General features: G+C 42.7%; 1 protein-coding gene across 1 annotated transcript in view; it reads left to right on the forward strand.

The window, feature by feature from the left end:
* Positions 1-1035: 1035 nt before the first annotated feature.
* The window catches only part of LOC130719656 (AT-hook motif nuclear-localized protein 20-like), a 74490-nt gene continuing 47985 nt past the window's right edge, over positions 1036-27540 (forward strand). Inside the window, exon 1 of the mRNA XM_057570267.1 lies at positions 1036-1171. Coding sequence (XP_057426250.1) covers positions 1036-1171 — 136 coding nt within the window. The remainder of the gene's footprint in view (positions 1172-27540) is intronic.

Consider the following 27540-nt stretch of genomic DNA (forward strand, 5'->3'; position numbering starts at 1 on the left):
CCCTCAGCCTCCATTCCATCCGCTGCCGCCACCACCGAATCTTTTTTTTAGCAAACACCATCTTATATTTCTGTTTTGTTGTATCAGTAAAAAGTGATTTTCACGATACTCAAAAAAAAGAAAGTGATTTTCATTCCAAATTTTCTCACGTTTCTAGTTTACACCAAGCAAGTAGATTTCAAACTATCAAAACATGCATCTGAAAAACAGAAACAAAACAAAATAAGTATTGGTGATTAGGAACCATGTTGTGATCCATAACACTTTCTCAAGACCTGAATTACTGGACGAAACACAGCTGAGAGGAACAACAGAAGCAAGTCTTGTATTCTGCACATTGCCACTCACTGATTTGGAAAACGCCACAGTGAACATCTCTCCCTCCATAATCTAATTCACAGTGTTGCCAGAAAAAGGGTCTCCACCCTCCCCCACCACTAACCACCACTTCCTTCCTCCACCACCGACCCCCCCCCCCCCCCCCTTCTCTTCCTCTCCTTCATCCTTCCCCTATAATCCAACAACACCACCCCCACTCAACAGAACCACCACCACCCATAAACCCATCCTCCTCTGCCCATTCCTTTCCCCCAATTTCGCACCCAGCTACCACTATACCACCACAATTGAAAGGAACCCAATCTTGAAACAAACCTATCTCTGTCTACTTCATCCCCAAATTTAAACCTCTGAAATCCCCACCGCAAAACCATCTTGGGTAATTGCTATTTCACGGTGTTGTTGGAATGAAAGAAGGAAGAGGATCAAGATTGGATTCAGATTAAACCTGACAAACACCCATCTGATTTTGGCTGTGGAAACAACATAGGGTTGTCTCGGACCGCCGCAGATCTGATGCAGCACCACCACCACCACCGACCCATCCTCCACCTCTTCCTTCTTTTCTTTTTTAGCTCAAATCTATAGCACCGACCCATCCTCCACCTCTATGTGTGCGGCGCCTTGCATGTGGGCGGGATCGACGACGGCGGAGAGTGTGCGTTTCTTAGCAGTTGGTGGTGGTTATTATAGTAGATGTCGGCGCGGCGGCGACGGCAGGATTCTGGGATGACGGCGGCGTTGGTAGAGGAGAACCAGAGGAAGAAAGTGACGAAGAGGAAGGAGGAGAACGACGAGGGTGGGAGGGTGGTGGAAGCTGTGGTTCTGATGGGTGGTTGTGGGAGGAGAATAAAAAAGATAAAATAAAAATAAAAAGTAAATAACCGGGAAAATAACCTGGAATAACAGGTAAAGCTAGGTTTGTGCAACCTTACACAAGGAAAAATTTGTGTACACTAAATAAACCCACATAACCCTCAAATTGAAGTCAAAAAAAAAATTTATTGTTTCAAATCAGCACCAATATTTTTGAATTTTGAATTTTTCAACGATATTCAAAACAAATAAAAATTTCCTATTTTAGATATCCAAAATTAATGAATAGACTTAATTACAATTTTCAAATTCAAATACAAAATTAAAAATCAAAATTCAATATTTATTTTAAATTTTAATATTTTCAAATGAAATGAATATATATATATATATATGTGTGTGTTATCAATTTTTGTGTATCATTAATTATTTAATTTTAAATTTTCCGAATTTAAAAAAATAAAAAATTATTTCCTAATTTAGACCCAAACCATTATTAACGAAAAATAAAAATTCATTTTTCTTTGAATTAAGTCCAAAATTGTGATAAATGCCAAAAATAGAAAATTTTGTTTAATTGCTCATAATTTCTGATTGCTGCATAAATGACACATATAAAATGTCAAACAAGATACCGTGTTTTATTCCAATTGTTGAATGACTTGATGCAAGTAATATTCTCATTGATTAGACGCTCATAATTGATGCCATTTTTTTCCAATTGGTGAAGTAAAAGTCTGATGGGTATATTATCATTCCTTTTTAAATTTAACAAAAATTGTTAGTAACTATACATGTCAATCACGGTCAAATATAAACATAACCATTGATATCGTGTTTATTTAGAGAAAAATATTATCTTTTTCATTCACATTAGTGACTTCAGAGATAACACTCTATGAATTCAATATTCGAATCTATCTCCAGAATCAAAAGGTTGGAAGATAGTTGTTAGATTACTACGACTATGGAGGGTCTCTAACGCAAAGCAGTCTGATCAACCTGACTTCATCGAAATGCTCCTCATGAATGCTAAGGTTTGTTTGAGAAAATTCATATATATTTTGAAAATCAATATTTTTGAAATTAGATGTGAATTTTAAACCAATATCGAGATTAAAAGAATTATTTACTAAATAGATAAAAAAAATTATTGTGCATCATTGATTTTTTTAATTTGAATTTTTCGAAATTTATACAAATTAAAAAATATTTTTATTTTAGACTCAAACCCTAACTAAATTTTTTACCATTTATAATTGAAATTGATAACGGGTATGTTATTTACTACAGTTGTAAGAATATTAATGATGAATTTGGACTGGGCGAGCCCCTAGAGGGGCAACGCCCAGCATGTATCCCGCCCTGAGGCGGGGCCCTGGCCTTCAGATGGGCCTTGATCTCGGAGGCCCAATTGGCCCAATAGGTAGTACCCAAGCTCTATAAATAGGAGGTAGTCATCAATTGTAAGGGACTTTTGGCTCATTTGATAAAATAACACATGAAATTCAACATTCTCTCTCTTACTCTCTCTCTCTAGCACAATCTCTCTACCATTAGGTACTATACCTTCCCTCAATGTTCATTCCTGGAACATTTTGGCGCCGTCTGTGGGGATCGAACCCACCACCACCTCCTCCATCGCCTTCACAGGTGGGATCTCGGGAGCACTCACCAGGGAATTCACCTGCTCCGGAACAACAACCGGCGGTGACGCAGGAGCAATGGCGCCATTTGATGCGCAGCATTGGCAACATTCAGCAGCGGAATGAGCATCTACAGGCTCAGTTAGATTTCTACCGTCGCGAGCAGCGAGATGATGGAAGCAGAGAAGCAGATTCCGTGGCTGAGTTCCGTCCGTTCTCGGAAGATGTCGAGAGTGTGGAGATTCCAGATAACATGAAAACGTTAGTTCTGGATTCTTACAGCGGAGATTCCGATCCGAAAGATCATCTACTGTATTTTAATACGAAAATGGTGATAATTGCGGCGTCAGATGCGGTGAAGTGCAGGATGTTTCCATCGACGTTCAAATCGACGGCAATGGCGTGGTTCACAACTTTGCCGCGTGGATCGATTTCAAATTTCAGAGACTTCTCATCCAAGTTTCTAGTGCAATTCTCGGCAAATAAGAATCAGCCGGTGACGATCAATGACCTATACAATATTCGCCAGCAGGAAGGGGAGTCACTGAAAGAGTACATGGCAAGGTATAGCGCGGCGTCGGTAAAGGTAGAGGACGAGGAGCCTCGAGCTTGTGCTTTAGCATTTAAAAACGGTTTGCTGCCGGGAGGGTTGAACAGCAAATTGACACGTAAGCCGGCGCGCTCGATGGGAGAGATGCGTGCTCGTGCCAGCACTTATATTCTCGACGAGGAGGACGACGCTTTCAAAAGAAAGCGCGCGAAGTTGGAAAAGGGCGACGCGTCGCCCAAGCGCGTGAAAAAAGATAGGAGCGGCGAAGATAAGGGGGATGGCAAACAGCAGAGGCCAGGTGAGGGGAAGTCGGTATTCAAACCGACCAAGGAACAGTTGTATCCACGGCGCGATGATTATGAACAACGTCGGCCTTGGCAATCTAAGTCTCATCGCCAGCGGGAGGAAACTGATATGGTGATGAACACAGATGTATCGGATATGCTCCGAGGGGCAAGCGACGCAAATCTAGTGGATGAGCCGGAGGCCCCAAAGTATCAGCCACGGGACGCCTGTAACACCCCGATTTCGGTGGCGTCACTTTCGTAACCAAAAGAAATACTTAATGCGGAAAACGTGAATTATTTTTTTTCGATAATAAAATGAAAGACTGAAGGTAAATAAACTTCTCGACAAAAGGTAAAAGAGAACTAATATACATCTACGTAAATATATACATGCCCACACTAGTACCAGCCACATCGCGAGTAACCTCAAGCGACGGGTGACAGAAGAAAGTAACGCCCGAAGGCAAAAGTACAAACCAAAAGAAAAGTCAAGTGTCCGCAACACTATCCCTCAAAATGAGAATGAGTTAGCCCAGATGGCCTAAAACAAGACCTCTTAGTCCAACCAACTCTCTGTGATTTCCGTAAAGAGAACCCCAAGAAAAGCTAAAGGTCGGGGACCTACCCTGCCCAAAACGAAAGACTGAACATCAGAGCCAAGACGCTACTCCTACACTAATCCCAACTATGCATCCCCAAGATCGTCGTCTGAATCTAAATCCAAGACGACTATGTCGATGACTGCATCGGTCTCCACAGTTGGTCGAGCGGGTTCTGCACCCGATCCCAAGTCTATAGCAGCCGCGACAGTGGGTGAACTAGTGCCTGAAGAAGTCCCTCCCACAGGCACCTCCTCCGAGGGGTAGACGTCGTCCGAAGGCGACGGTGGTGGTGGCACTCCCAGTCCAGGTCCGCAGTGTACACCCGGTGGCAAGTTGAAGCTGATAGTGTAGTGCCTCCAAACTCTGTGCGTCAGGCTTGGTATCCGGTCAATGCGATCCTCCATTATTCGCCCCGAATAGATAGCTCGGTGGCCAGCGGGGTCGACCACCCATGAGCCCGGGGTGTCTTGGTCCAACATCTCAAACCTGGTCCCCCCCGAAGGGACGACCGTCTCGTACCAGTCCGCCATACTCAACTGACAATGGCGTAGTCCGCCCAAACACACACAGAAGACGCGAGGGTCAACTCCAAAGAATTATATAAATAATAAAACCAGATATATAGGGTAATAATTATTTAGCCTCTCAGGCTCATACGTCTAGGGATAACATCCTAGGGTTGCATATATCACAATGAATATAAAGATCATAATAACAATTAGCATGCCTCAAGTAGGATAAACAGGTACCAACCACACTCAGCAACTAAGTCAGCATGTATGTTGCATGAAATGCAATGCTGGGTAACAAAATGCATTCCGGAAGAAGGATGGACACCATCGAGTCAGCCCTAACACCGGCCAAAGTGGGACCATTCCGCTCGGGCGTCTCTTACACCACACAAAAGTAGTCAGATCAGCAGTGAACCCGTAGGTCTGCCATTCCGTCTGCTACTGAGGACCACCGTAGTGTCCTAAATATGGAAATCCGGGTCTTATGACCATTTTGGAATCCACCGAGGTCCGGTAATCCGCCGTGTATTAACCTCAAAATGAGTGCATGAATGCAAGTGATTAGCCAAACAACGTCTCCGACCTCACTCGACACGTCGTCACGTGTTCTAGCTAACTTATTGTCTCTAAAAAGCCTACCCTAAGGCAAACGTCGATTCTGCGACAAAATGAATTAATCAAAAGAAGAAGAATGTACTTTGGAACTCATGGTTCCCGGCTAAACTTTAGATAGCCAATCAATAAACTGCTCATCGAGCGAAAAGGTACCGAAGTACTTGGAAACTTATAGTCTCCGGCTAAACTTTAGATAGCCAAACATTAAACTGCTCATCGAGCGAAAAGGTACCGAAGTACTTGGAAACTTATAGTCTCCGGCTAAACTTTAGATAGCCAAACATTAAACTGCTCATCGAGCGAAAGAGTATAAGCATACTCGGAAACTTGTAAGTTTCCTCAAGACTTGGACTCGACGACACTTCTCATATCTTCAAGACCAATATTCAGGCTCTAAGCTCTTATCTAAATGTTGTTATCATTGTTCAAGGGGTTTAGAAATGATTAATGTCTTATGAATTTCCTTTGAGAAAATAGATTTCGTTTAGTCTTATGATACTTCCTATGAGTTTCAGGGATCCCATAATCCCAATTAATTTCTGAGAAGGTCTCGATCCATTAAAATATAACAAGGTCCGAACTTCGTTCGTCCTTTCAAACTCTCTCAAAATCTCATAAAAATTCGGCATGACTTGCCCGTAATCCTCACTCCTCAGAATCTCAGGTACAAGTGGAATAGCATAAATAAAACAGCTCAGTCAAAAGCATAAACAGCATATTCCAACACATCCTAAGTTAACCATGTAGCACATAGCATGTGAATCATTTAGCACACAATATCATGGCATCAATTACTCAACAAGGTCGGCCGAAGCCTCAGAGAACAATTCAGACATTTAGCAATTAAGTGCATAACACATAAATCAAGTCGAACTTGTCGACACCTAAAGCATTATCTAGTAATTCAGAGAGTAGCCCTCACTTGTAACTCCTCCAGCGTTTTCCTCACAACCTCCTTCACGTTCCTCGCCTTGATCTCCAGGAAACTCCTCAAAAGAACCTTAAGCCAAAATCACAGAAATCAACACATTGAGTCAGAAACTCAGCAAGCAATAAGTCCTAGGGTTACACGGTACATTACAAACTCTGTGGTACGACAATCTAACGCGTTAAGACAAGTTTTCGAAAAAGTCGGATTTCCTCCCCCCTTGGTATAGCTCTCGGCCACTTTCCTTAATTGGGAGGGTCGATTTTTCTTCGATCAAACTTGGTTCCTAGGTTAACATAAGCCGTAACTAAGACGGTTCTAAGCTCGGAAAAATTTTCGGATCGAAAACTGATATAGGGGCAGTTTGGTCATTATTTTTAGCTCAGAATTTCAAAATTGGATTTTTGAAAAAACAAATTGGATGGGGACGTCCACAACGACGTTTATGACGACAAATCCTACTAGCACTAAGCCAAGTCGATAGATTAGAGCGTAAAGGTTGCGACTTTGTCGAAAAATGGGTATTTAGGGTAGAAATTGATCCCGGCGGCATTTCGTCGACATTTGACAAAATCTAATCCGCAGAACACGCTCAGGAGCATGCAGGGAAGAAGTTTAGACGCTGAAATCAACTGATTTGAACAGTTTTTCAAAAACCTCAAAATTTTGAACTCAGAAAGTCGCAGGAGAAATGGACAGAAACGACGATTCGAAGGAGAGTATAGAGTACCTACCTCGAGGTCTTCGATTAGTGACGAACGGTGAAGCAAACGGGCAAGAAACGACGAAGATCCGGATCTCTCTCTCTCTCTAGGAACTCGCGGTTTTGAGGGGTGGGGAAAATGGGTTTTGTGAAAAAAAATCTAATTTTTCAAGCTATTTATAGGTTTTGGAAAAAACGGAAAAATGATTTTTTTGCGATTCCGATTTTTCCTGCGCGTTCCTCTGCGCATTCTAAGATAGGTTATGGCGACAGAATTCCAGAACTCAAAATAGAATTCTTGGAATTAAACCAAAAGATCCAAAATCGGCATAAGTCGGTGTAAGTCGGTTTATCCCGAAAAACTACTTTTTGCAGTGATGGTCGGACGAGAAAACTTCCTTCTGAAGAAAGATTAGGAATGATGAGAGAAGTAGGAGAACGCGGGTGGAATCTTCATTTGAGTTTCCGGATAGAAAAAGTCTTCATCGTCTGTCGATCTTAGGTTTTTCGAACTATCAGGGATTCCGTTTCGGCAAACTTCCGAGAATTGGAATTTGACGTTCGTACTTTCCAGGATTTCGCATCGAAATGGTTGTTTATGGACGGAAAAGAGAAGTTCTAACATTTCTCTGAGGATTTTTGGAATTAGTTTCCATCGTGTCCTAAAGCGTAAATTAACTATTCACTAATACCTTCGACCTAGGATTAAGCGTATGTTAGTCGTGCTATAACTCTTCCGGTTTTTCGATACATTCTTGGACTTTTCCTGAACCTCTTTCCTTCCCAAATTTATCTTAATCAAATAACTCTTTTATTTTATTCACTTATCCAAAGCGTTAAAACTTGGGCCTTACATTACTACCCTCCAAAAAGAAAGTTTCGACCTCGAAACTTAAGGGTCAGTAAAAAGTTCTGGATACTGTTCCTTGATCTTTTCCTTCAGCTCCCACGTTGCATCGCCGGTGTCCTTGTTCCAAATAACCTTCACTAACTCGATCTCTTTTCCCCTCAACTGCTTTATCCTTGTGTCACCAATGCTGATTGGCGGTGTCTCGAAAGACAAGTTATCCTTCAACTCAATGTCATCCAACTCGATGACGTGCGTCGGATCAGCAATATACTTCCGCAGTTGTGTCGCATGGAATACATCGTGAATGTTTGATAGAAAAGGCGGTAGTGCGATCTGATAAACTACCGGTCCTACACGACGAGTAATCTGATAAGGTCCAATGAACTTTGGCGTAAGCTTTCTTGATTTGATTGCTCGACCAACTCCTGTAGTCTGAGTAACTCGCAGAAACACATGATCTCCCTCTTCAAATTCCAGGGTTCTGCGCCTTTGATCTGCATAGCTCTTCTGTCTACCCTGAGAAGCCTTCATCTTCTCTCTGATCTGTTTAATCTTCTCAGTCATCTGTTGCAGAAGTTCCGGTCCTACTAACAAATTCTCTCCATCTTGATACCAACATAAAGGTGTTCTACACTTGCGGCCATACAAAGCCTCATACGGTGCCATACCTATGGTCGTATGAAAACTGTTGTTATATGTGAACTCAATCAGTGGCAATAGGGTATCCCAACTGCCCTTGTTGTCTAACACGCAAGCTCGTAGCAAATCCTCCAATGATTGGATAGTTCTCTCAGTTTGCCCATCAGTCTGTGGATGATAAGCAGAACTTAATCTCAGCCTCGTTCCCAAAGCATTATGAAGAGCTCCCCACAAATGTGAAGTAAACTTCGGGTCTCTATCGGAAACGATACTTGTTGGCACTCCATGAAGTCGCACAATCTCAGCTATATAAATCTCTGATAGCTTATCCACGTTGTACGTAGTTCTCACAGGTATGAAATGAGCCGACTTAGTCAATCGATCCACGACTACCCAAATCGAATCATATCCCTTTTGAGTTCTTAGCAACGCTACGACAAAATCGATCGATATGCTATCCCATTTCCATTGAGGTACATCCAAGCTCTGTAGCATACCTGAAGATTTCTGATGTTCCACCTTCGCCTTCTGACAGATTAAACATGCAGCTACATATCCTGCCACTTGTCTCTTCATCCCTGGCCACCAAAAATTCACCTTCAAGTCCTGATACATCTTTTTCCTTCCAGGGTGAATGCTCAACTTGCTTTTGTGATCTTCGTCCATAATCAACCTCCTTAAGTCAGGGTTGTTAGGTACGCACACTCTATCCTTGCATCGCAGGATATTGTCACTCCCTACCTTGAATTCCGGGTCCTTACCCTGAATTACTAAATTCTTATTTTCCGAGTAAAAATTCATCTTGTAACTGTTGGTCTCGGATTTCTTCCATCAATCCATTGGTGATCTTGATCGTCCCAAACTTCAGTTCTCCCTCAGATGCTCTCACATCTAAGCTCAAATCTCAAAATTGTTCCAGCAGTTGCAGCTCCTTAACCATCATTGATGAGATATGCATCTTCCTGCTCAATGCATCAGTAACGACATTAGCCTTTCCAGGATGGTATTGTAAGGTAAAATCGTAATCCTTGAGAAATTCCATCCAGCGTCGTTGTCTCATGTTCAACTCCTTCTGGTCAAACAAGTACTTTAAGCTCTATGTCGTCCTGCTCGACCACTCGTGTCGGTTCTATGTTGGAAATAACATTGGTTGACGCTACGTGCAATTGCACAACCTTAACCACTTGATCCTTTACTTTTGTTCGTCCAAAAATTCTGCTTAAAATCAGTACACCTCTGGCATTCCAGAGTGAATGTTCAACCTGTCCTCGTGATCTCCACTCATGATTCAAAACTTAACTCGATCGCTCTATAACTCATAGACGAACTATTCCCTTGGAATCTACTAGTCCATTAACGTCGATTCCAACTTCGTAACTATCCTCATTCGCACCATGAGATCAATCTTCTACTTAGTCATCACTCAAGTAAAACTCGACGTGAGTCTTAATACCTTGTGCATCGCTAGACCCAATCCCTTTTAACATCCATTCATCAGCGACTTATAAGCTAATCACCATCTTAATATCTTACAATCCATTATTGTCATCTCCCCTTTTTCGAGACTTCCCTTACTTGAACCATAAAACCAACCTTCACTTATTCACAACCCACTTTACAATTACCTAAAATCCTTAACACTTCCCCCAAATCCGAACTTATTCCCTAGAAGATCAAACCATAGCTGTACCTCAGGAAACTTAACTAGTCATTTTATCATCCAATCCCTCAACATTCGGAGGTTTAACTACAATCATTAATGCCAACACCACTAAATCTCTGATTCGAACATGATTTTCACCTCCCAAGGTCAATCTTAACCCTTAAATCCTCACTTAACTTAGTGAAATTCACTTGCTAACCCCAGCATGCAATATCAGAATCCATAACAAAGTTCCATTCACTCTTAGACTCTAAGAAATTTGTCCACCTATAACAACCTCAAGTATTTATCTTAATACTAACTCTTTATTTCCGTAACTAGATCGTCCTCCCATCAATCCGATACTTAGTCTCTCGATCAAAACCCAACAAACCTTGAGTCCTACGCACTTAAGACAGGAATTCATAGACTTAAAACCTAAACTTTCACCACGTTTGGACCTCAAATGTCCTTTAATTCTTCAATACTTCTTAAATGAATATCCATTTCTTAAACTATAACTCCTCCCCAAAGGAGATCAACTACTTAACAAGAACTTTACTTCCCAACTCAACTAATCCTCGATCCAATCAAATTAATCTTACCAATCCATCTATCAAAGTCCATTGCCAGTTCTGATTCCGAATATCACCCCCTCAATATTAAGTTGATCAGGCCTAATACATCGAAGGTGAAGATTTAGAAAAACCCACTGGAACAGTCGATGAGTTCCTAACATCCAGTAGTCACAGAGATCTTGATATTAAATCCTCAATGATGCCGCTACGGAACTACACGCTCTCGACATCATACATATACTATCCATACGGAATCTCCCTGAGATTCATCCTTCAGCTTCTAGCTTCTTGTTAAACGCATCGGTGCAAGACTACTTTCTAGGCTTAACGTGTTATTCTGAACCTCGTGTAACTTCTATAGTTTAAACACGAGCAACGGTCAAATAAAGTATTATTAGGCGTAATAACTATAAAGTCAATGCTTAAACAATTTAAGTAAAATTGGTGCGTGGCATGTGCTACGAGAGTAATGGAGCGTATTATACTAGAATGAGAAGGAATAGTTAGAAGGTTACCATCGTTTGTGCGCTCTCCTCTGACTAGTCCGTCAGCTCCCTCGCCGCACGAGACATAGACTCCTCCCCGTGCAGCAGGATGTCTTCCTCTTACCGTAGGCACAGATGGCTCAACCCTGGTTACATTGCAATCCTTGGCTTGATGCCCCGGGCGATTGCAGTTGAAACATAGAGGTCTCCCGTCTGGACACTTGTTAGAGTGGTGCCCCACCTTCTTGCACCTGTAACACGTTACTTGCTTCCTCGCCCCTTTAGATATGGCAGGAAGTTTACCCTTCATCTTGTTGTCAGACGGTCCCGCTTGGAACGTCCTACAGTTCACGGCCAAATGTCCACGTTGTTTGCACTTGAAGCATTGTGGTCCAGTCACTGAGCACTGAAAGGCGTAGTGTCCAAGCTTTCCACAACGGAAACATGACACAGCCTCCTGGCCAATAGTTGTGGTCGTCGACTTGCGTGATCCTGGAATAGGGTCTCTTCCCTCAGGATGCTGGTATGGCTTCCACCGTCGGTGCTCCTGAGAACCTGATCTCACTGGTCCTCCAGCTCCAGCTCGATCCAATCCACTATGCTGGTACTTGGACGCCTCGATTAGCGGTTGAGGTCGTTCACGTGCAGCCTCCTCAGCGCGTCTGTAAGCGTCCTCAGCAGCCTGATTCATCATTGCCTCAATCATGGTAGCTATTGCCTTTGCCATCCTGTCAGGGCTTACCATCCTATGCTTAGTCAAACAAACAGTTAGTACCCATCACAAGATAGTCTCTGGCACAACTATACAATATGATCAAGCAATAACTTCAATCAATTCTAAGCGAGAAATCGCTTGGCAGACAATCAATTTTTACTCTTTGCAGAGTCACACAACCTAGCACAGAAGACCTATTCCCCAAAGACTCCCGAAAGACTCGACAAGCTCTGATACCACAATGTAACACCCCGATTTCGGTGGCGTCACTTTCGTAACCAAAAGAAATACTTAATGCGGAAAACGTGAATTATTTTTTTTCGATAATAAAATGAAAGACTGAAGGTAAATAAACTTCTCGACAAAAGGTAAAAGAGAACTAATATACATCTACGTAAATATATACATGCCCACACTAGTACCAGCCACATCGCGAGTAACCTCAAGCGACGGGTGACAGAAGAAAGTAACGCCCGAAGGCAAAAGTACAAACCAAAAGAAAAGTCAAGTGTCCGCAACACTATCCCTCAAAATGAGAATGAGTTAGCCCAGATGGCCTAAAACAAGACCTCTTAGTCCAACCAACTCTCTGTGATTTCCGTAAAGAGAACCCCAAGAAAAGCTAAAGGTCGGGGACCTACCCTGCCCAAAACGAAAGACTGAACATCAGAGCCAAGACGCTACTCCTACACTAATCCCAACTATGCATCCCCAAGATCGTCGTCTGAATCTAAATCCAAGACGACTATGTCGATGACTGCATCGGTCTCCACAGTTGGTCGAGCGGGTTCTGCACCCGATCCCAAGTCTATAGCAGCCGCGACAGTGGGTGAACTAGTGCCTGAAGAAGTCCCTCCCACAGGCACCTCCTCCGAGGGGTAGACGTCGTCCGAAGGCGACGGTGGTGGTGGCACTCCCAGTCCAGGTCCGCAGTGTACACCCGGTGGCAAGTTGAAGCTGATAGTGTAGTGCCTCCAAACTCTGTGCGTCAGGCTTGGTATCCGGTCAATGCGATCCTCCATTATTCGCCCCGAATAGATAGCTCGGTGGCCAGCGGGGTCGACCACCCATGAGCCCGGGGTGTCTTGGTCCAACATCTCAAACCTGGTCCCCCCCGAAGGGACGACCGTCTCGTACCAGTCCGCCATACTCAACTGACAATGGCGTAGTCCGCCCAAACACACACAGAAGACGCGAGGGTCAACTCCAAAGAATTATATAAATAATAAAACCAGATATATAGGGTAATAATTATTTAGCCTCTCAGGCTCATACGTCTAGGGATAACATCCTAGGGTTGCATATATCACAATGAATATAAAGATCATAATAACAATTAGCATGCCTCAAGTAGGATAAACAGGTACCAACCACACTCAGCAACTAAGTCAGCATGTATGTTGCATGAAATGCAATGCTGGGTAACAAAATGCATTCCGGAAGAAGGATGGACACCATCGAGTCAGCCCTAACACCGGCCAAAGTGGGACCATTCCGCTCGGGCGTCTCTTACACCACACAAAAGTAGTCAGATCAGCAGTGAACCCGTAGGTCTGCCATTCCGTCTGCTACTGAGGACCACCGTAGTGTCCTAAATATGGAAATCCGGGTCTTATGACCATTTTGGAATCCACCGAGGTCCGGTAATCCGCCGTGTATTAACCTCAAAATGAGTGCATGAATGCAAGTGATTAGCCAAACAACGTCTCCGACCTCACTCGACACGTCGTCACGTGTTCTAGCTAACTTATTGTCTCTAAAAAGCCTACCCTAAGGCAAACGTCGATTCTGCGACAAAATGAATTAATCAAAAGAAGAAGAATGTACTTTGGAACTCATGGTTCCCGGCTAAACTTTAGATAGCCAATCAATAAACTGCTCATCGAGCGAAAAGGTACCGAAGTACTTGGAAACTTATAGTCTCCGGCTAAACTTTAGATAGCCAAACATTAAACTGCTCATCGAGCGAAAAGGTACCGAAGTACTTGGAAACTTATAGTCTCCGGCTAAACTTTAGATAGCCAAACATTAAACTGCTCATCGAGCGAAAGAGTATAAGCATACTCGGAAACTTGTAAGTTTCCTCAAGACTTGGACTCGACGACACTTCTCATATCTTCAAGACCAATATTCAGGCTCTAAGCTCTTATCTAAATGTTGTTATCATTGTTCAAGGGGTTTAGAAATGATTAATGTCTTATGAATTTCCTTTGAGAAAATAGATTTCGTTTAGTCTTATGATACTTCCTATGAGTTTCAGGGATCCCATAATCCCAATTAATTTCTGAGAAGGTCTCGATCCATTAAAATATAACAAGGTCCGAACTTCGTTCGTCCTTTCAAACTCTCTCAAAATCTCATAAAAATTCGGCATGACTTGCCCGTAATCCTCACTCCTCAGAATCTCAGGTACAAGTGGAATAGCATAAATAAAACAGCTCAGTCAAAAGCATAAACAGCATATTCCAACACATCCTAAGTTAACCATGTAGCACATAGCATGTGAATCATTTAGCACACAATATCATGGCATCAATTACTCAACAAGGTCGGCCGAAGCCTCAGAGAACAATTCAGACATTTAGCAATTAAGTGCATAACACATAAATCAAGTCGAACTTGTCGACACCTAAAGCATTATCTAGTAATTCAGAGAGTAGCCCTCACTTGTAACTCCTCCAGCGTTTTCCTCACAACCTCCTTCACGTTCCTCGCCTTGATCTCCAGGAAACTCCTCAAAAGAACCTTAAGCCAAAATCACAGAAATCAACACATTGAGTCAGAAACTCAGCAAGCAATAAGTCCTAGGGTTACACGGTACATTACAAACTCTGTGGTACGACAATCTAACGCGTTAAGACAAGTTTTCGAAAAAGTCGGATTTCCTCCCCCCTTGGTATAGCTCTCGGCCACTTTCCTTAATTGGGAGGGTCGATTTTTCTTCGATCAAACTTGGTTCCTAGGTTAACATAAGCCGTAACTAAGACGGTTCTAAGCTCGGAAAAATTTTCGGATCGAAAACTGATATAGGGGCAGTTTGGTCATTATTTTTAGCTCAGAATTTCAAAATTGGATTTTTGAAAAAACAAATTGGATGGGGACGTCCACAACGACGTTTATGACGACAAATCCTACTAGCACTAAGCCAAGTCGATAGATTAGAGCGTAAAGGTTGCGACTTTGTCGAAAAATGGGTATTTAGGGTAGAAATTGATCCCGGCGGCATTTCGTCGACATTTGACAAAATCTAATCCGCAGAACACGCTCAGGAGCATGCAGGGAAGAAGTTTAGACGCTGAAATCAACTGATTTGAACAGTTTTTCAAAAACCTCAAAATTTTGAACTCAGAAAGTCGCAGGAGAAATGGACAGAAACGACGATTCGAAGGAGAGTATAGAGTACCTACCTCGAGGTCTTCGATTAGTGACGAACGGTGAAGCAAACGGGCAAGAAACGACGAAGATCCGGATCTCTCTCTCTCTCTAGGAACTCGCGGTTTTGAGGGGTGGGGAAAATGGGTTTTGTGAAAAAAAATCTAATTTTTCAAGCTATTTATAGGTTTTGGAAAAAACGGAAAAATGATTTTTTTGCGATTCCGATTTTTCCTGCGCGTTCCTCTGCGCATTCTAAGATAGGTTCTGGCGACAGAATTCCAGAACTCAAAATAGAATTCTTGGAATTAAACCAAAAGATCCAAAATCGGCATAAGTCGGTGTAAGTCGGTTTATCCCGAAAAACTACTTTTTGCAGTGATGGTCGGACGAGAAAACTTCCTTCTGAAGAAAGATTAGGAATGATGAGAGAAGTAGGAGAACGCGGGTGGAATCTTCATTTGAGTTTCCGGATAGAAAAAGTCTTCATCGTCTGTCGATCTTAGGTTTTTCGAACTATCAGGGATTCCGTTTCGGCAAACTTCCGAGAATTGGAATTTGACGTTCGTACTTTCCAGGATTTCGCATCGAAATGGTTGTTTAAGGACGGAAAAGAGAAGTTCTAACATTTCTCTGAGGATTTTTGGAATTAGTTTCCATCGTGTCCTAAAGCGTAAATTAACTATTCACTAATACCTTCGACCTAGGATTAAGCGTATGTTAGTCGTGCTATAACTCTTCCGGTTTTTCGATACATTCTTGGACTTTTCCTGAACCTCTTTCCTTCCCAAATTTATCTTAATCAAATAACTCTTTTATTTTATTCACTTATCCAAAGCGTTAAAACTTGGGCCTTACAACGCCAATCCCAAGAAGTGGTGCGAGTTCCACCGGTTCGCCGGGCATGATACGGATGACTGTTGGACTTTGCAGCGGGAGATTGATAAGTTGATTCGGGCGGGATATCAAGGAAATCGTCAAGGCCAGTGGCGCAATGGTGGCGATCAAAACAAAGCGCACAAGCGGGAGGAGGAGCGAGCGGACACTAAGGGCAAGAAAAAGCAAGAATCAGCGGCTATCGCCACAAAAGGGGCTGATGACACGTTCGCTCAACACTCAGGACCGCCCGTCGGGACCATCAACACCATCGCCGGGGGGTTTGGCGGCGGTGGCGACACTCGTGCGGCGCGTAAGCGCCATGTTCGTGCCGTTAATTCCGTTCATGAGGTCGCTTTTGGATTCGAACACCCTGACATAACAATCTCGATGGCGGACTTTGAGGGGATAAAGCCTCATAAGGACGACCCGATTGTGGTGCAGTTAAGGATGAACAGTTTCAACGTTAGAAGGGTACTCCTGGATCAGGGTAGTTCGGCTGATATTATCTATGGTGATGCATTTGACAAGTTGGGACTAACTAACAATGGTCTAACTCCATACGCGGGAACCTTGGTAGGTTTCGCGGGGGAGCAAGTAATGGTGCGGGGATACATTGATCTAGACACAATATTTGGGGAAGACGAGTGTGCTAGGGTTTTGAAGGTAAGGTATCTGGTTCTCCAGGTGGTAGCATCCTACAATGTCATCATTGGGCGAAATACATTGAATCGCCTTTGTGCTGTAATTTCGACAGCCCACTTAGCGGTCAAGTATCCGCTAAGCAGTGGAAAGGTGGGAAAGCTGAAGGTGGACCAGAAGATGGCGAGGGAGTGTTACAATAATTGCCTTAACTTGTACGGCAAGAAGAGTGCGTTGGTTGGTCATAGATGTTATGAAATCGAAGCTTCGGATGAAAATCTCGATTAGGCGGTGAGCAAATTCTGGCGAGCACGTTTGCTTTGGCGAGCTAGTGTTGTTGGCGATGGAGTTCGACGGCGAGAGAATGTCGTTGGCGTTGGAATCTAGCAAGCGCGTTTTACTCCGGCGGCGGAATTCTGGTGGGCACGTTTTGTTTTGGCCATGGAAGTTTGGCGAGTAAAGCGTTGCTATGGTTAAGATCGCTGGCCAACAAATTTTTCCAATTCCTTCAAACTTTTCCTCCATCTTTCATTTGATTCCCTTCTCAGTTGTTGTATTTCCTAATTTTCTTATTTTGAAGTTGGTATTAGAAGTTATATTGTCTTCACTGGTTTTGATTCAGACAGAGAGGAGCAAATCGGATCAAAGAGAAAGAGTGGGTGAATTGAGGCACACCATTAAAGTTTTGTGAAACTTGGAAGACTCTTCCATAAGCGGTTTGTTATTGGGTGGGACAAGCTCCTGATGGCGCGATTTAGTTACAAAGTGAAACAAGTTTCACGATGAACTAAATTAGCCCCGGAAAAGCCCACGTAACAACCGGATTCATTGGCGATGTGTGGGGTACAAATTGCCCATTCTACTGAGCACCGCTTTGGTAATCCAACTGGCCATTGGAACCCAAAGCACTTTGAGTCCCGAAAAGGGACGATCACACCAAGGGTGGCGACCTACCGCTAGGGTGGTGACCTCATGCCAAAGGGTGGCGACCAAACGCTATGGGTGGCGACCTGTAAGACTCAGTTTAGACACACAAAAGTCGCTAAAAGGGTGGCGACCTCACGCTAAGGGTGGCGACCTACCGCAAGAGGGTCGCGACCTACCGCAAGAGGATGGCGACCTACCGCTAAAGGGTCGCGACCTACCGCCAAAAATGAGGGTAGCGACCTACCGCAAAATGGTGGCGACCTACCGCAAGAGGGTCGCGACCTACCGCAAGAGGGTCGCGACCTACCGCCAAAAATGAGGGTAGCGACCTACCGCAAAATGGCGGCGGCCTTACGTTGAGAGTGACGAGCAAGTCAAACTAATTTCTTATAAGGCTAAAGCAAGATGGTGATGACGATGCGGCGGCGACTAAAAGTGTTCGGCGGAAGCATTCCAATATGACTTACAAAATATCCAACGGCGATATAAAAAGCTATGGCGCAGGGTTGCTTAAACATATACGAATGGCGGAAAAGTACACTACAAGGTGACAGTAAAAGATAAAAGTAATGTTAAAAATTACATTATTCATTGTTTTCTTTCTCCTGTTCTTCTTCTTCCTCTTCCTCTTCTTCTTCAGTCGCTGTCCAGAGGTTTTGGTCAATCAGGGGAGGATCGTCGGGACCAACCAGTCCTGCGGCGGTTATCTCTTTCATTACTCCCATGGCGCTAAAGTCAAAGTTCGGGTACAAATGTTGGGCCTGATCTTTGGCGAGGTAGAAACCGCGCTCGCGGTTGTCAAGGGCGATGTCAGCGGCTTGTTCCCTCGCCTCAGTGGCTTTGGCCTTCTCCGTCGCCAGCTCGTCCTCTAGACTTTTGATCTTTGCCAGTTGGGAAACAATCTCAGCATCTTTTGTGGCGAGGGCCTCGGCATGAGTTTCGGTCGCTTTCTTGATCTCCTCGGACGTAGCCTGCATCACCGCCTCCATGTCAGATTTCGCCAAGGCCAAGGACTCCGCAGATTTTTTCTCTTGCTCCGCCAACGCCTTTTTCACTAACTCCAGCTCAGCGCGCAGTATGGCAAGCTCTGACTCCTTAGCAATCAGCGCCTCGCCTCGGGCGATCAAGTCCTTCTCAGCTTGCTCTTTTTCCTTCTTGCAAGTTTGAAGGCTTGCATCAAGCTCATCTGCCTCTTCCTTCATCAGCGCCAGCTGATCCTCCAGCTCGCCGATTTTAATCCCCGCCGTGCCAATCATCTTGTCGGCATAGACTTTGTCTTTTCCTGCCTGCGTCGCCAGTTTGTCGAAACGCTTTTCCCAAGCAGCGGCGGCTTCTTGATGCTTCGCACTTTCGGCCTTCAACCGCTCAGCTTCAACGTTGGCGGCATTGAACTTCTCAAACGTGTGAGCAAAGATGCACCCAGCGCGTAGGAGGCAAGCAAGAGTCTCCTCCTTGGTGTCATTCAGGCCCCGACTCAAAACTTCTTTTTCTATGACGTCACGGTTGAGACCAGCAAGTAAGAATTCTGAGGGTTCAATGGCGTTGGGGAGCATATTATAATAGCTTGAAGAACCGACCTCGGGAGCAGGGGCTTGTTCAATTTGAGCCGCTTCAGAGGTAGTGGCAGCGCCAGGACAGGATTTTTCCCCTAGATGAGGCGGGGAAGGCATGGAGCCCGCATCACGTGTTGGGGGCGGGCTAGGAGGCGCCTCTTGGCGAGGGGGAGACTTTGGGGTTTCATTTTCTTTTTCCTTCTCTCCAATAGGAGTGTCGGAAGACGCAGCAGCTTTTGTGGCGTTAACGCCGGCGGAGGCGGCTGTGGCGCCAACAGAGGACTCAGCGGCAACAGCAGCGGTCGCACCGGCGGAGGCAGGAGTAGAAGCTGGTACGGCGGTTGGCTCGGTAGCTGCGGCGACGGAGGCTTCAGCGACATTTTTGCCTTTAGGCGCAGCAGCAGTGGTGGGCTGAGCGCCAGGGTTGGATGTGCCGGTGCCGGAGGAGGTTTTGGCCAATCTTCTCCTCTTGGGAGCTTTGGTGCTCTCGGCTTGGTTCTCAGCACCGCCCCGTTTTTTCGCGTCGCCCTCAGTGTTGAATTTTGGGGAAAAGCGAGCCATTCTCCTCTCGCGGGCCTTCAGGAGCTCGGCGTTCGTGAAATTCATATCTTCTGTAACAATAAAAAAAAACGATCAGTGACAACATAGGAGTCGAGAAAGGAAATGTCAATAATAAAAGTGAGCTATGGGCAACCTAAGTATTTGGGAGTTCTTGAGAGGTCAGTGCCCTCAAGGACTGTTGTGCAGTCAAGGATGGGAAGTGGGGCAAGGAGATTAAGAAAGGCTTTATCGTTGGCGGACAAGGATTCCTCTGAAGGATCGGTGATCCCGTTGGGCTTCTCCGTCCAATAAAGAGGAAAGAGGGCGGTCCCGTCTCTGAGGGTGAATGCCTCTGGGTAGGCGGGATGAACCGCCACACGGAAGTACTTTCGTGCGAAGGAGGACTTCGCGTTACTTTTGTGAGGATGCAAACACTTCCGGCCGGCTCGGGCCTTCAAGGAAATCCATCCTTTGTTTTTGATGGACTTGGGGTCGACGTCGTAAAGGTAGAAGAAACTGGTGGGGGATGGGGCGATGCCGACAGCGGCGCTTAGGATTTCAAAACATCGAATGAAAGCCCAGGCGTTAGGGTGGAGTTGACAGGGAGCCGCGTTGATGTCGCGGAGGACGGTTTGGACAAAGGGCGAGAAAGGAAGCCTGATTCCAAGCTCGCTAAACATGTATTCGTACGCAAAGAAGAAATGGGATCTCTTTACGTCGCCGTCTGGCTTGTGAAGCCAGGGGCGATCCCCGGGACTGCAAACCCAGATCCTGAGTTTGGCGTTAAACTCATCGTCATTGGACAAGCCACCCAGGGAGTTCACGAATTGCACAATGGGATCGCTGTCTTGGAAGATGGAAGGTTGATCTATAGCCTCGTGTTTGGGGGCTACTTGGACTGGAAGGGGCAGAGTGGCGTAGGTTTTTAGTCGGTGAGCTGGGATCTCCGGAACCTCTAAACGGAGGCCGCCGGCAGCGGTGGAGTCAGGGTCGCTTTCGGAGGAGGAAGAAGAGTGATTAGGGGAGGTAGGGTTTGAAGCCATTTTTAGAAGACAGTGAAGTGAAAGAAAGGAAAAGATCAGTATGTGTGCGATGTAAAGATAAGGACAGTGGGACTCACCGGAGTAGGATGTGAAGAGTGGGTAGCGGAAAGGGTGGTAAGCGACGGCTCCGGAGCGGAAGTGGGCAGAAGGAGTTTGGTAAGCGATTAGGGAAGTGAAGAGGGGTCTCGGAAAGGGATGACAGTGGGGAAGAAGGGTTTTTATAGGAGAAGGGGAGAAGCTGGAAGGGTGACGCGTGTTGGACGCGTGTGGAAGGTTGGAAGTCATGACGGTTTTGGGGAGGTGGGTCGCGTGCAAAGGGGAGTTACTGCGCACGATGGGACGATTATGAAAGGTGAAGTGACGGTTCCGGAGAAAGAGGGAAATTGATGTAACCAACACATCACGTGGGGCAGCCACGTGAGGCAGATTGAAATTTGAAAGGGTTTTAAAATAAGGGAAAGCGCGGAAAGCCTCGCCACTATAAGGATCAAAAGCCATCGCCTGACGATTGACACCAACAACGAAGTTCGCCATCGCCTGACGATTGACACCAACAACGAAGTTCAGTCGCTCGCCGGGGTCACCGCCAGTCAATGATTGAATGATCGGCACATGACCCATGCCTGCCACCTTTCCCGCCGGCGAGCGATCATACACCTGCTCCAACTTATCACCAATACAAAGTAGTCGTTCTCGCCGCTTGCGGACTTGTGGACTTGCCAGCTCGGTTTGCTCGTCAAGTCAGTGGACTGGGTAACTGAAAATGCTAGTTTCCTTTTGCTCACGCCATGTTGGCGATATAGTTAACTTCTCTTTTCTCAAGCCATGTTGGCAGTGTAGATTCCGGTGTACGATAAGACATGTAACAGCATTTAAAAGACACCCTTAGCTCTCGTATCTCGAGCTCGGTGTCTTGTGGACTAGTGGACTGGGCGAGCCCCTAGAGGGGCAACACCCAGCATGTATCCCGCCCTGAGGCGGGGCCCTGGCCTTCAGATGGGCCTTGATCTCGGAGGCCCAATTGGCCCAATAGGTAGTACCCAAGCTCTATAAATAGGAGGTAGTCATCAATTGTAAGGGACTTTTGGCTCATTTGATAAAATAACACATGAAATTCAGCATTCTCTCTCTTACTCTCTCTCTCTAGCACAATCTCTCTACCCTTAGGTACTATACCTTCCCTCAATGTTCATTCCTGGAACAGAATTCAATCTCAAAACTTAATGATTTTTGGGATGCATGTTGACTTCTCTTATTAGAAGGCATTCTTCACCATAAAAGAAAAATATTTCATGATCCAGGTATGTAGGTTTTCAAGTTATATTATTAAGATTTGAAATGTTGCTATAATAATATGATTATTTCTTGAGATTTAATTTAAATGAAATTCAAAAATTTAGAAAATCACATTGCGCATGATAATTATGCAAAATGTGTGAACATTATTAGTTTTATTCGAAACAGTTAAAATACATTAGTTAATCTTCCTTCTCGACTGTTGGACTACGAATCGCACATGCTGATTTGAAAAATTTATGTATCATTGAAATTGAGAAGTCGCTCCAAAGAAATGGTAGGTCATTAAATGATTACCCATCTCTGTCATCTCCAGAATATGATGAAGTCCTGCAATTTGATAATAGATTTATTGTCGATGAACTAAACTATGACAAAGATGCATTAAAGGTACAATATGAAGAGTTGCTTAGTATGCTTACACCTGAGCAAAAGTATTTATATGATAAGGTTGTCGCATCAGTGTTTTCAAACTCATGAGACTTCTACTTTTTATATGATTATGGTAGAACCGAAAAGACTTTTGTTTGGAACACTTTATCTGCGTCACTTAGATCTAGATGACTAATTATTTTTAATGTTGCTTCTAGCGGCATAGCATCATTACTCTTGCCAGGAGGCAGAACAACTCATTCTAAATTTGGCATTCTATTAGATGTTACATAGACCTCAATATGTAATATAAAGCAGAGAAGTCTACGAGCAAAGCTTCTGCTTGAAATAAGCCTTATTATATGGGATGAAGCTCTATGTTGAAAAGGTTTTGTTTCGAAGCTCTTTGACGTTACACTCCGAGATTTAATGAGGTTGAAAAATGAAGACAACGTACATAAACCTTTTGGAGGAAAAATAGTAATACTTGGAGGTGATTTTAGACAAATACTACCCGTAATAACTAGAGGAAGCAAACAGGAAGTATGAAGAAAAATATTAATTAATTTGTTTTATTCTATTTAAATTAATAAAAATATGAAGAAAAAACTTAATATTATACTTTGAGATGATAAATACACGAGTTCTACAAGAAGTCATTTTACAATTTCAGTTAGTTTTAGCAAACACTTTTTTCAATCAAGTAGTTTATCAACTTTCACATTCCTCCTCCTCTTAAAGCTCTCTTGAAAGCGTATTTGAATATGACATCTGAATTCATGCTTTCCTCTCTTTTTATTTTCATCTCTCCTTTTGTCTCAGTGTTTGACTCTGAAGCTCACATTTTGATTGAGATGATTCTAATTTCTCCTTAGCAATTTCACCTTTCTCTCAAGGTGGTTTGAACTCTAATGATCGAGTAGACATCGACAAACTTTTCTCTTTCAACTGCAATGGGTATTTATACTAAGTCTTTGAGATATAGCCGTTGTGTTTAAAAACTTACTTTGAATATGCAGTGAATTGTTGAGTAGTAGAAAAGTAGTTGTTCTGATGGTAGGTACATGTTGTCAGCTTTTAAGCTATTTGTCAGATAGATGGAGACTTTCGTGTTGTTGAAGTGTGCTGGAGCTTGGGTCTTCATCGTCTAAGATTACTGTAGGATAGGCTTGGTTGACTCAGTGCATCACTCTTAGACTTGGTTTGAATCTTGTAGACGTTGTGTCATGGGAGTATGTGGTTGATAAGACATCTTCTGCTTTCGGCTAGTAGGCGCTCCACATATATAGCTTCTGCAAAAGTGATGGGTCTGTGCTTGATTGGTACTTTTGCACTATTCCCAACTAATCACATGTGAACAAACTAGCATAGTACTTCTGGCTGCTTGCTTTGCCTACTCTACATCAAGCCTTTCAATGTTTCTACCTCAAACTTGTCCTGAGCTTTTCTTCTTATGGTGTTTTTGGTCTTGATCTTCTTAGCGTTGACTTGACTTTGATATGCTTGGTCTTTCTCTTTGGAGACTCGATCTTGCTTTTCTTTTCTTCGTCTTCATCTTTGTAAAGACTTGATCTGCTTAGTCTACCTCTTCTTTTGCACTGCGTTGATCTAGTCTTGTTGTATTCTGCTTGGTCTTTGACTTGGACTTGATCTTCACATTCTCCATGTAGATCTTCTCTTTGTCCTAGAGTTGATGTTTTCTCTCATTTCTTTATTGCTTTGATTCTCTCTTCTTGTCTTCATTTGCTTCGCTTGAGCTCCACGACATTTCCATGATCTTCATAGCTTTGTGTTATTGTTTCCATAGTCTTTGTCATCAATAAAACATATTAACTAATATATATATATATATATATATATATATATATATTTTTATATGTAAAACTTATGTGAACCTACATATTTGCCTGTCTCCCTTCGTCAAGATCATTGTCGTGTCAAATACCAGTTTCCTTAAAATTAAGATGGATTAGATTTTTTTGGAAACTATAAGTATTTATAAATTCAAAACTCATGAAAACAAATAAATTAAAAACGATTTCAACTAAATTAATTTGTTTGAGATTTATATTTTTAAAACTGAATTAAAGATGTTTTTTATGTTACAGAATTAAATATGTTTAAAAGTTTCAAGTGGTACATGTTTGATTCCCCTTAAGCAAGGTCTTGAGTTTCAGTCTTGTGGATGGAAGTAACCTCGGCTGGAAGAGTTAGCTCTCTCATGATGTAGATGTTCCCAGCTCCAACAAGACTACCTCTGAAAGACTTGTCTTACACCAAAATATGTTTAAAAGAAATTTTATAAGTTTAAACTTAAATAAATTCATTTATAAAAAAATAAATCCAAGTCTGAATTCTAACAAATTTTACAAAGAAGATATTTAATGAATTTAGTATACAATTAAGATCAAGTGCATAATATAGTTTTCCATTAAACGAAAATATTTTTTTGATATTTAAATTTTAAAAACTAAGTTAAATATGTTAATTGTTCCAAAAAAAGGAAATTTAATAAGTTTGAAACTTAAATAAATTCATATTTTTTTATTTAGAGAACAAAAGAATTTATTGAAAAATAAAAGCAGAATACAACTCCCGCAAGGAGGTCACAAAGCAAAGGAACCCGCAAAACCCCAACAAAAACCAAACAAAAGACGAAACCACCGGAAAAAACAAAGAAAACCTACCCAACAAGACAACCCAAAAGCCTGCCAAAAAGAACATTAATATATTAAATAAATTCATTAATAACAAACCACATTCAGTTTAGGATTCTAATATATTAAAAAAAGTAAATTTCACTCTACCCTCTTAAAATTTTAACATATCACACTAAATTATCAATTTAGTCATGAAATAGTCAAATAATAAGAGCTGAGTATGCGGGTTGGCCTGCCCCGCGAAGGTTCGCCCCGCACAAGTCCGCCCTGTGTAGGCCTGCAGTTTAATGGTCCTCTATTTTCTAGGCTATAGCTCGCACTAATTTGCGGTTCTGCGGGCTGACCCGCAGACTTAGCCTCTCTTACCCCTTTTTCGCCCTTGTAGGCCTGTCTCACACTGGCCCGCTCCGCGTAGATCCGCAATTAAGCGGTCCTCTATTTTTCGAGCTATAGCCCGCACTAGTCCGCAGTCTCGCGGGACGGCCGCAAACTTCAACCCACTTACCCAACTCTACGGAATAATACACCAGATAAAACTCAGAGTGAAAAAAATTTGTCATAAAGTAAAGTCATTTGTGACAAATTTTTTCCGCTCTGAGTTTACATCTTGCACGAGATTTTCTTTTTTTAGTAGTGTCTTTCTCTTTTGCCTAACATGATTATTTTCTATGGAAATTTAATACTAGTTTAGAGTTAATGAATTTTTTTAGTTACATAACGGGTGTCCGACAATGATAAAAAGTAGTTGATTGAATATCTAGGTTGAGAGTTCGATTCCTATAAATTACACCCTTAGGGAGATATTTGACCTTCACCACATCTGGATCGGAATTGTAAGAGCAATTTAAAAAAAATGGTTTTTTTCTCCATTTCAATTAGTAGGTATGCTCTTTTCAATTTTTCTACGTGATAATTATGACGAAGGTCGAGTTCTTGTCATGTAGACAGTCAATTAAGTGGAATCTATTCCCATAATTGCATGATCATTGATCAGTATTATTTAATTAACTACTAGTGTTTTTTTACCCGCGCGTTGCACGGGAAATATGTCTATTGTATTTGATACATCAATCAATACATTGATTTTTTAGATTTTCGTTTTTTCCCAATCATAACCTCAACATATGAATATGATTGTTTGTTAACCAATTCGTTGTATTCGTGAGATAAAAAATTTGATCCATATATCATTACTCATTTATAATTAACATAGGAAATACGATTGAATCCATACGTAAAACACTAAAGTAAGGGAAAAATACTATTACAAATAATATAATTGACCAAGGAGATGAAAGTGAAGGTGCAAAGGGGAAGGAATCAGACGATTGAAACTGAGACATATTAGAGATTGAAAGTAGTAACGCTCGGTGACGGATCTGAGGCAAAGGGGAGTCGCGATCGGAGTAGATGACCATGTCGCTGTTGAAGGAGGACTTGCTGACGGGTGGCGGTGAACGAAGCGGGTTCTGATCTAGGAGGTGTGGGGTGAGAGTTGATCTTCTTTTAGGGTTCTTATTTGAATTTGAATCGAATTCAAACGGAGTAAAATGAGGAGAGAGTAACATGTGTGATTCATGAAGAGTGAACTATTGGAAGGACACGCGTAAAGGGGGCTTGGAGAATCAATCAGGTATATATCGGGACCGGTGATAGGTGCAATTGAAATTAAATTTGAATTTGAATTTGTGAACCATAAATGCTGAAAACGGGAAAGAAGAGAGAATATTTGAAAACGGGAAAGAAGGAAAGCAAAGAAGGCAACGTGGGTCAGGGAAGAGAATTCATGTGGGAATGACATGTATTAAGAAGCAATAGAGAAACGTGGGAATAACACGTAGGGAGGGAGCTGTGAGAATTAATCTGAGAGCAAAATGCACCTTGAATTGACACCTCAGCAAGTGGCTCTCATAGCCCTTGTTCTTTTCTAATATATACATGAAAATTATTACAGCTGACAAAAGAACTTAGAGAACTTAGTTGTGCTATATGCATTCCATTTTTAGCTGCTAAAACTTCGGATACATGTCATCGATTGAAAGTGAGACAAACAATACATATGAAAAGAGTTCATTGGGGTTCAAATACAACTAAATATAAGATAAAGATAAAAGATCATTAAGGTTCTAAAAAGTAAAACACACAAAAGTGTGGCTATAAACGATTTTAAGGGCAAAAATGCAAAGGAAAGCTTCATGGATCAAACACTATTTAATTTGTAAACCACATATAAATAACTCAGATCTAAGATTCAGTCATAACAATAACCATGCTGGGTCATATACATTGACAAATATCTAAGGCCACAGACCACAATCATTACATTGATCGATGTTGAAGTTATTTAAAGTA

The sequence above is a fragment of the Lotus japonicus genome, chromosome 5 (genome assembly GCF_012489685.1).
Source record: "Lotus japonicus ecotype B-129 chromosome 5, LjGifu_v1.2".
Lineage (NCBI taxonomy): Eukaryota > Viridiplantae > Streptophyta > Magnoliopsida > Fabales > Fabaceae > Lotus > Lotus japonicus.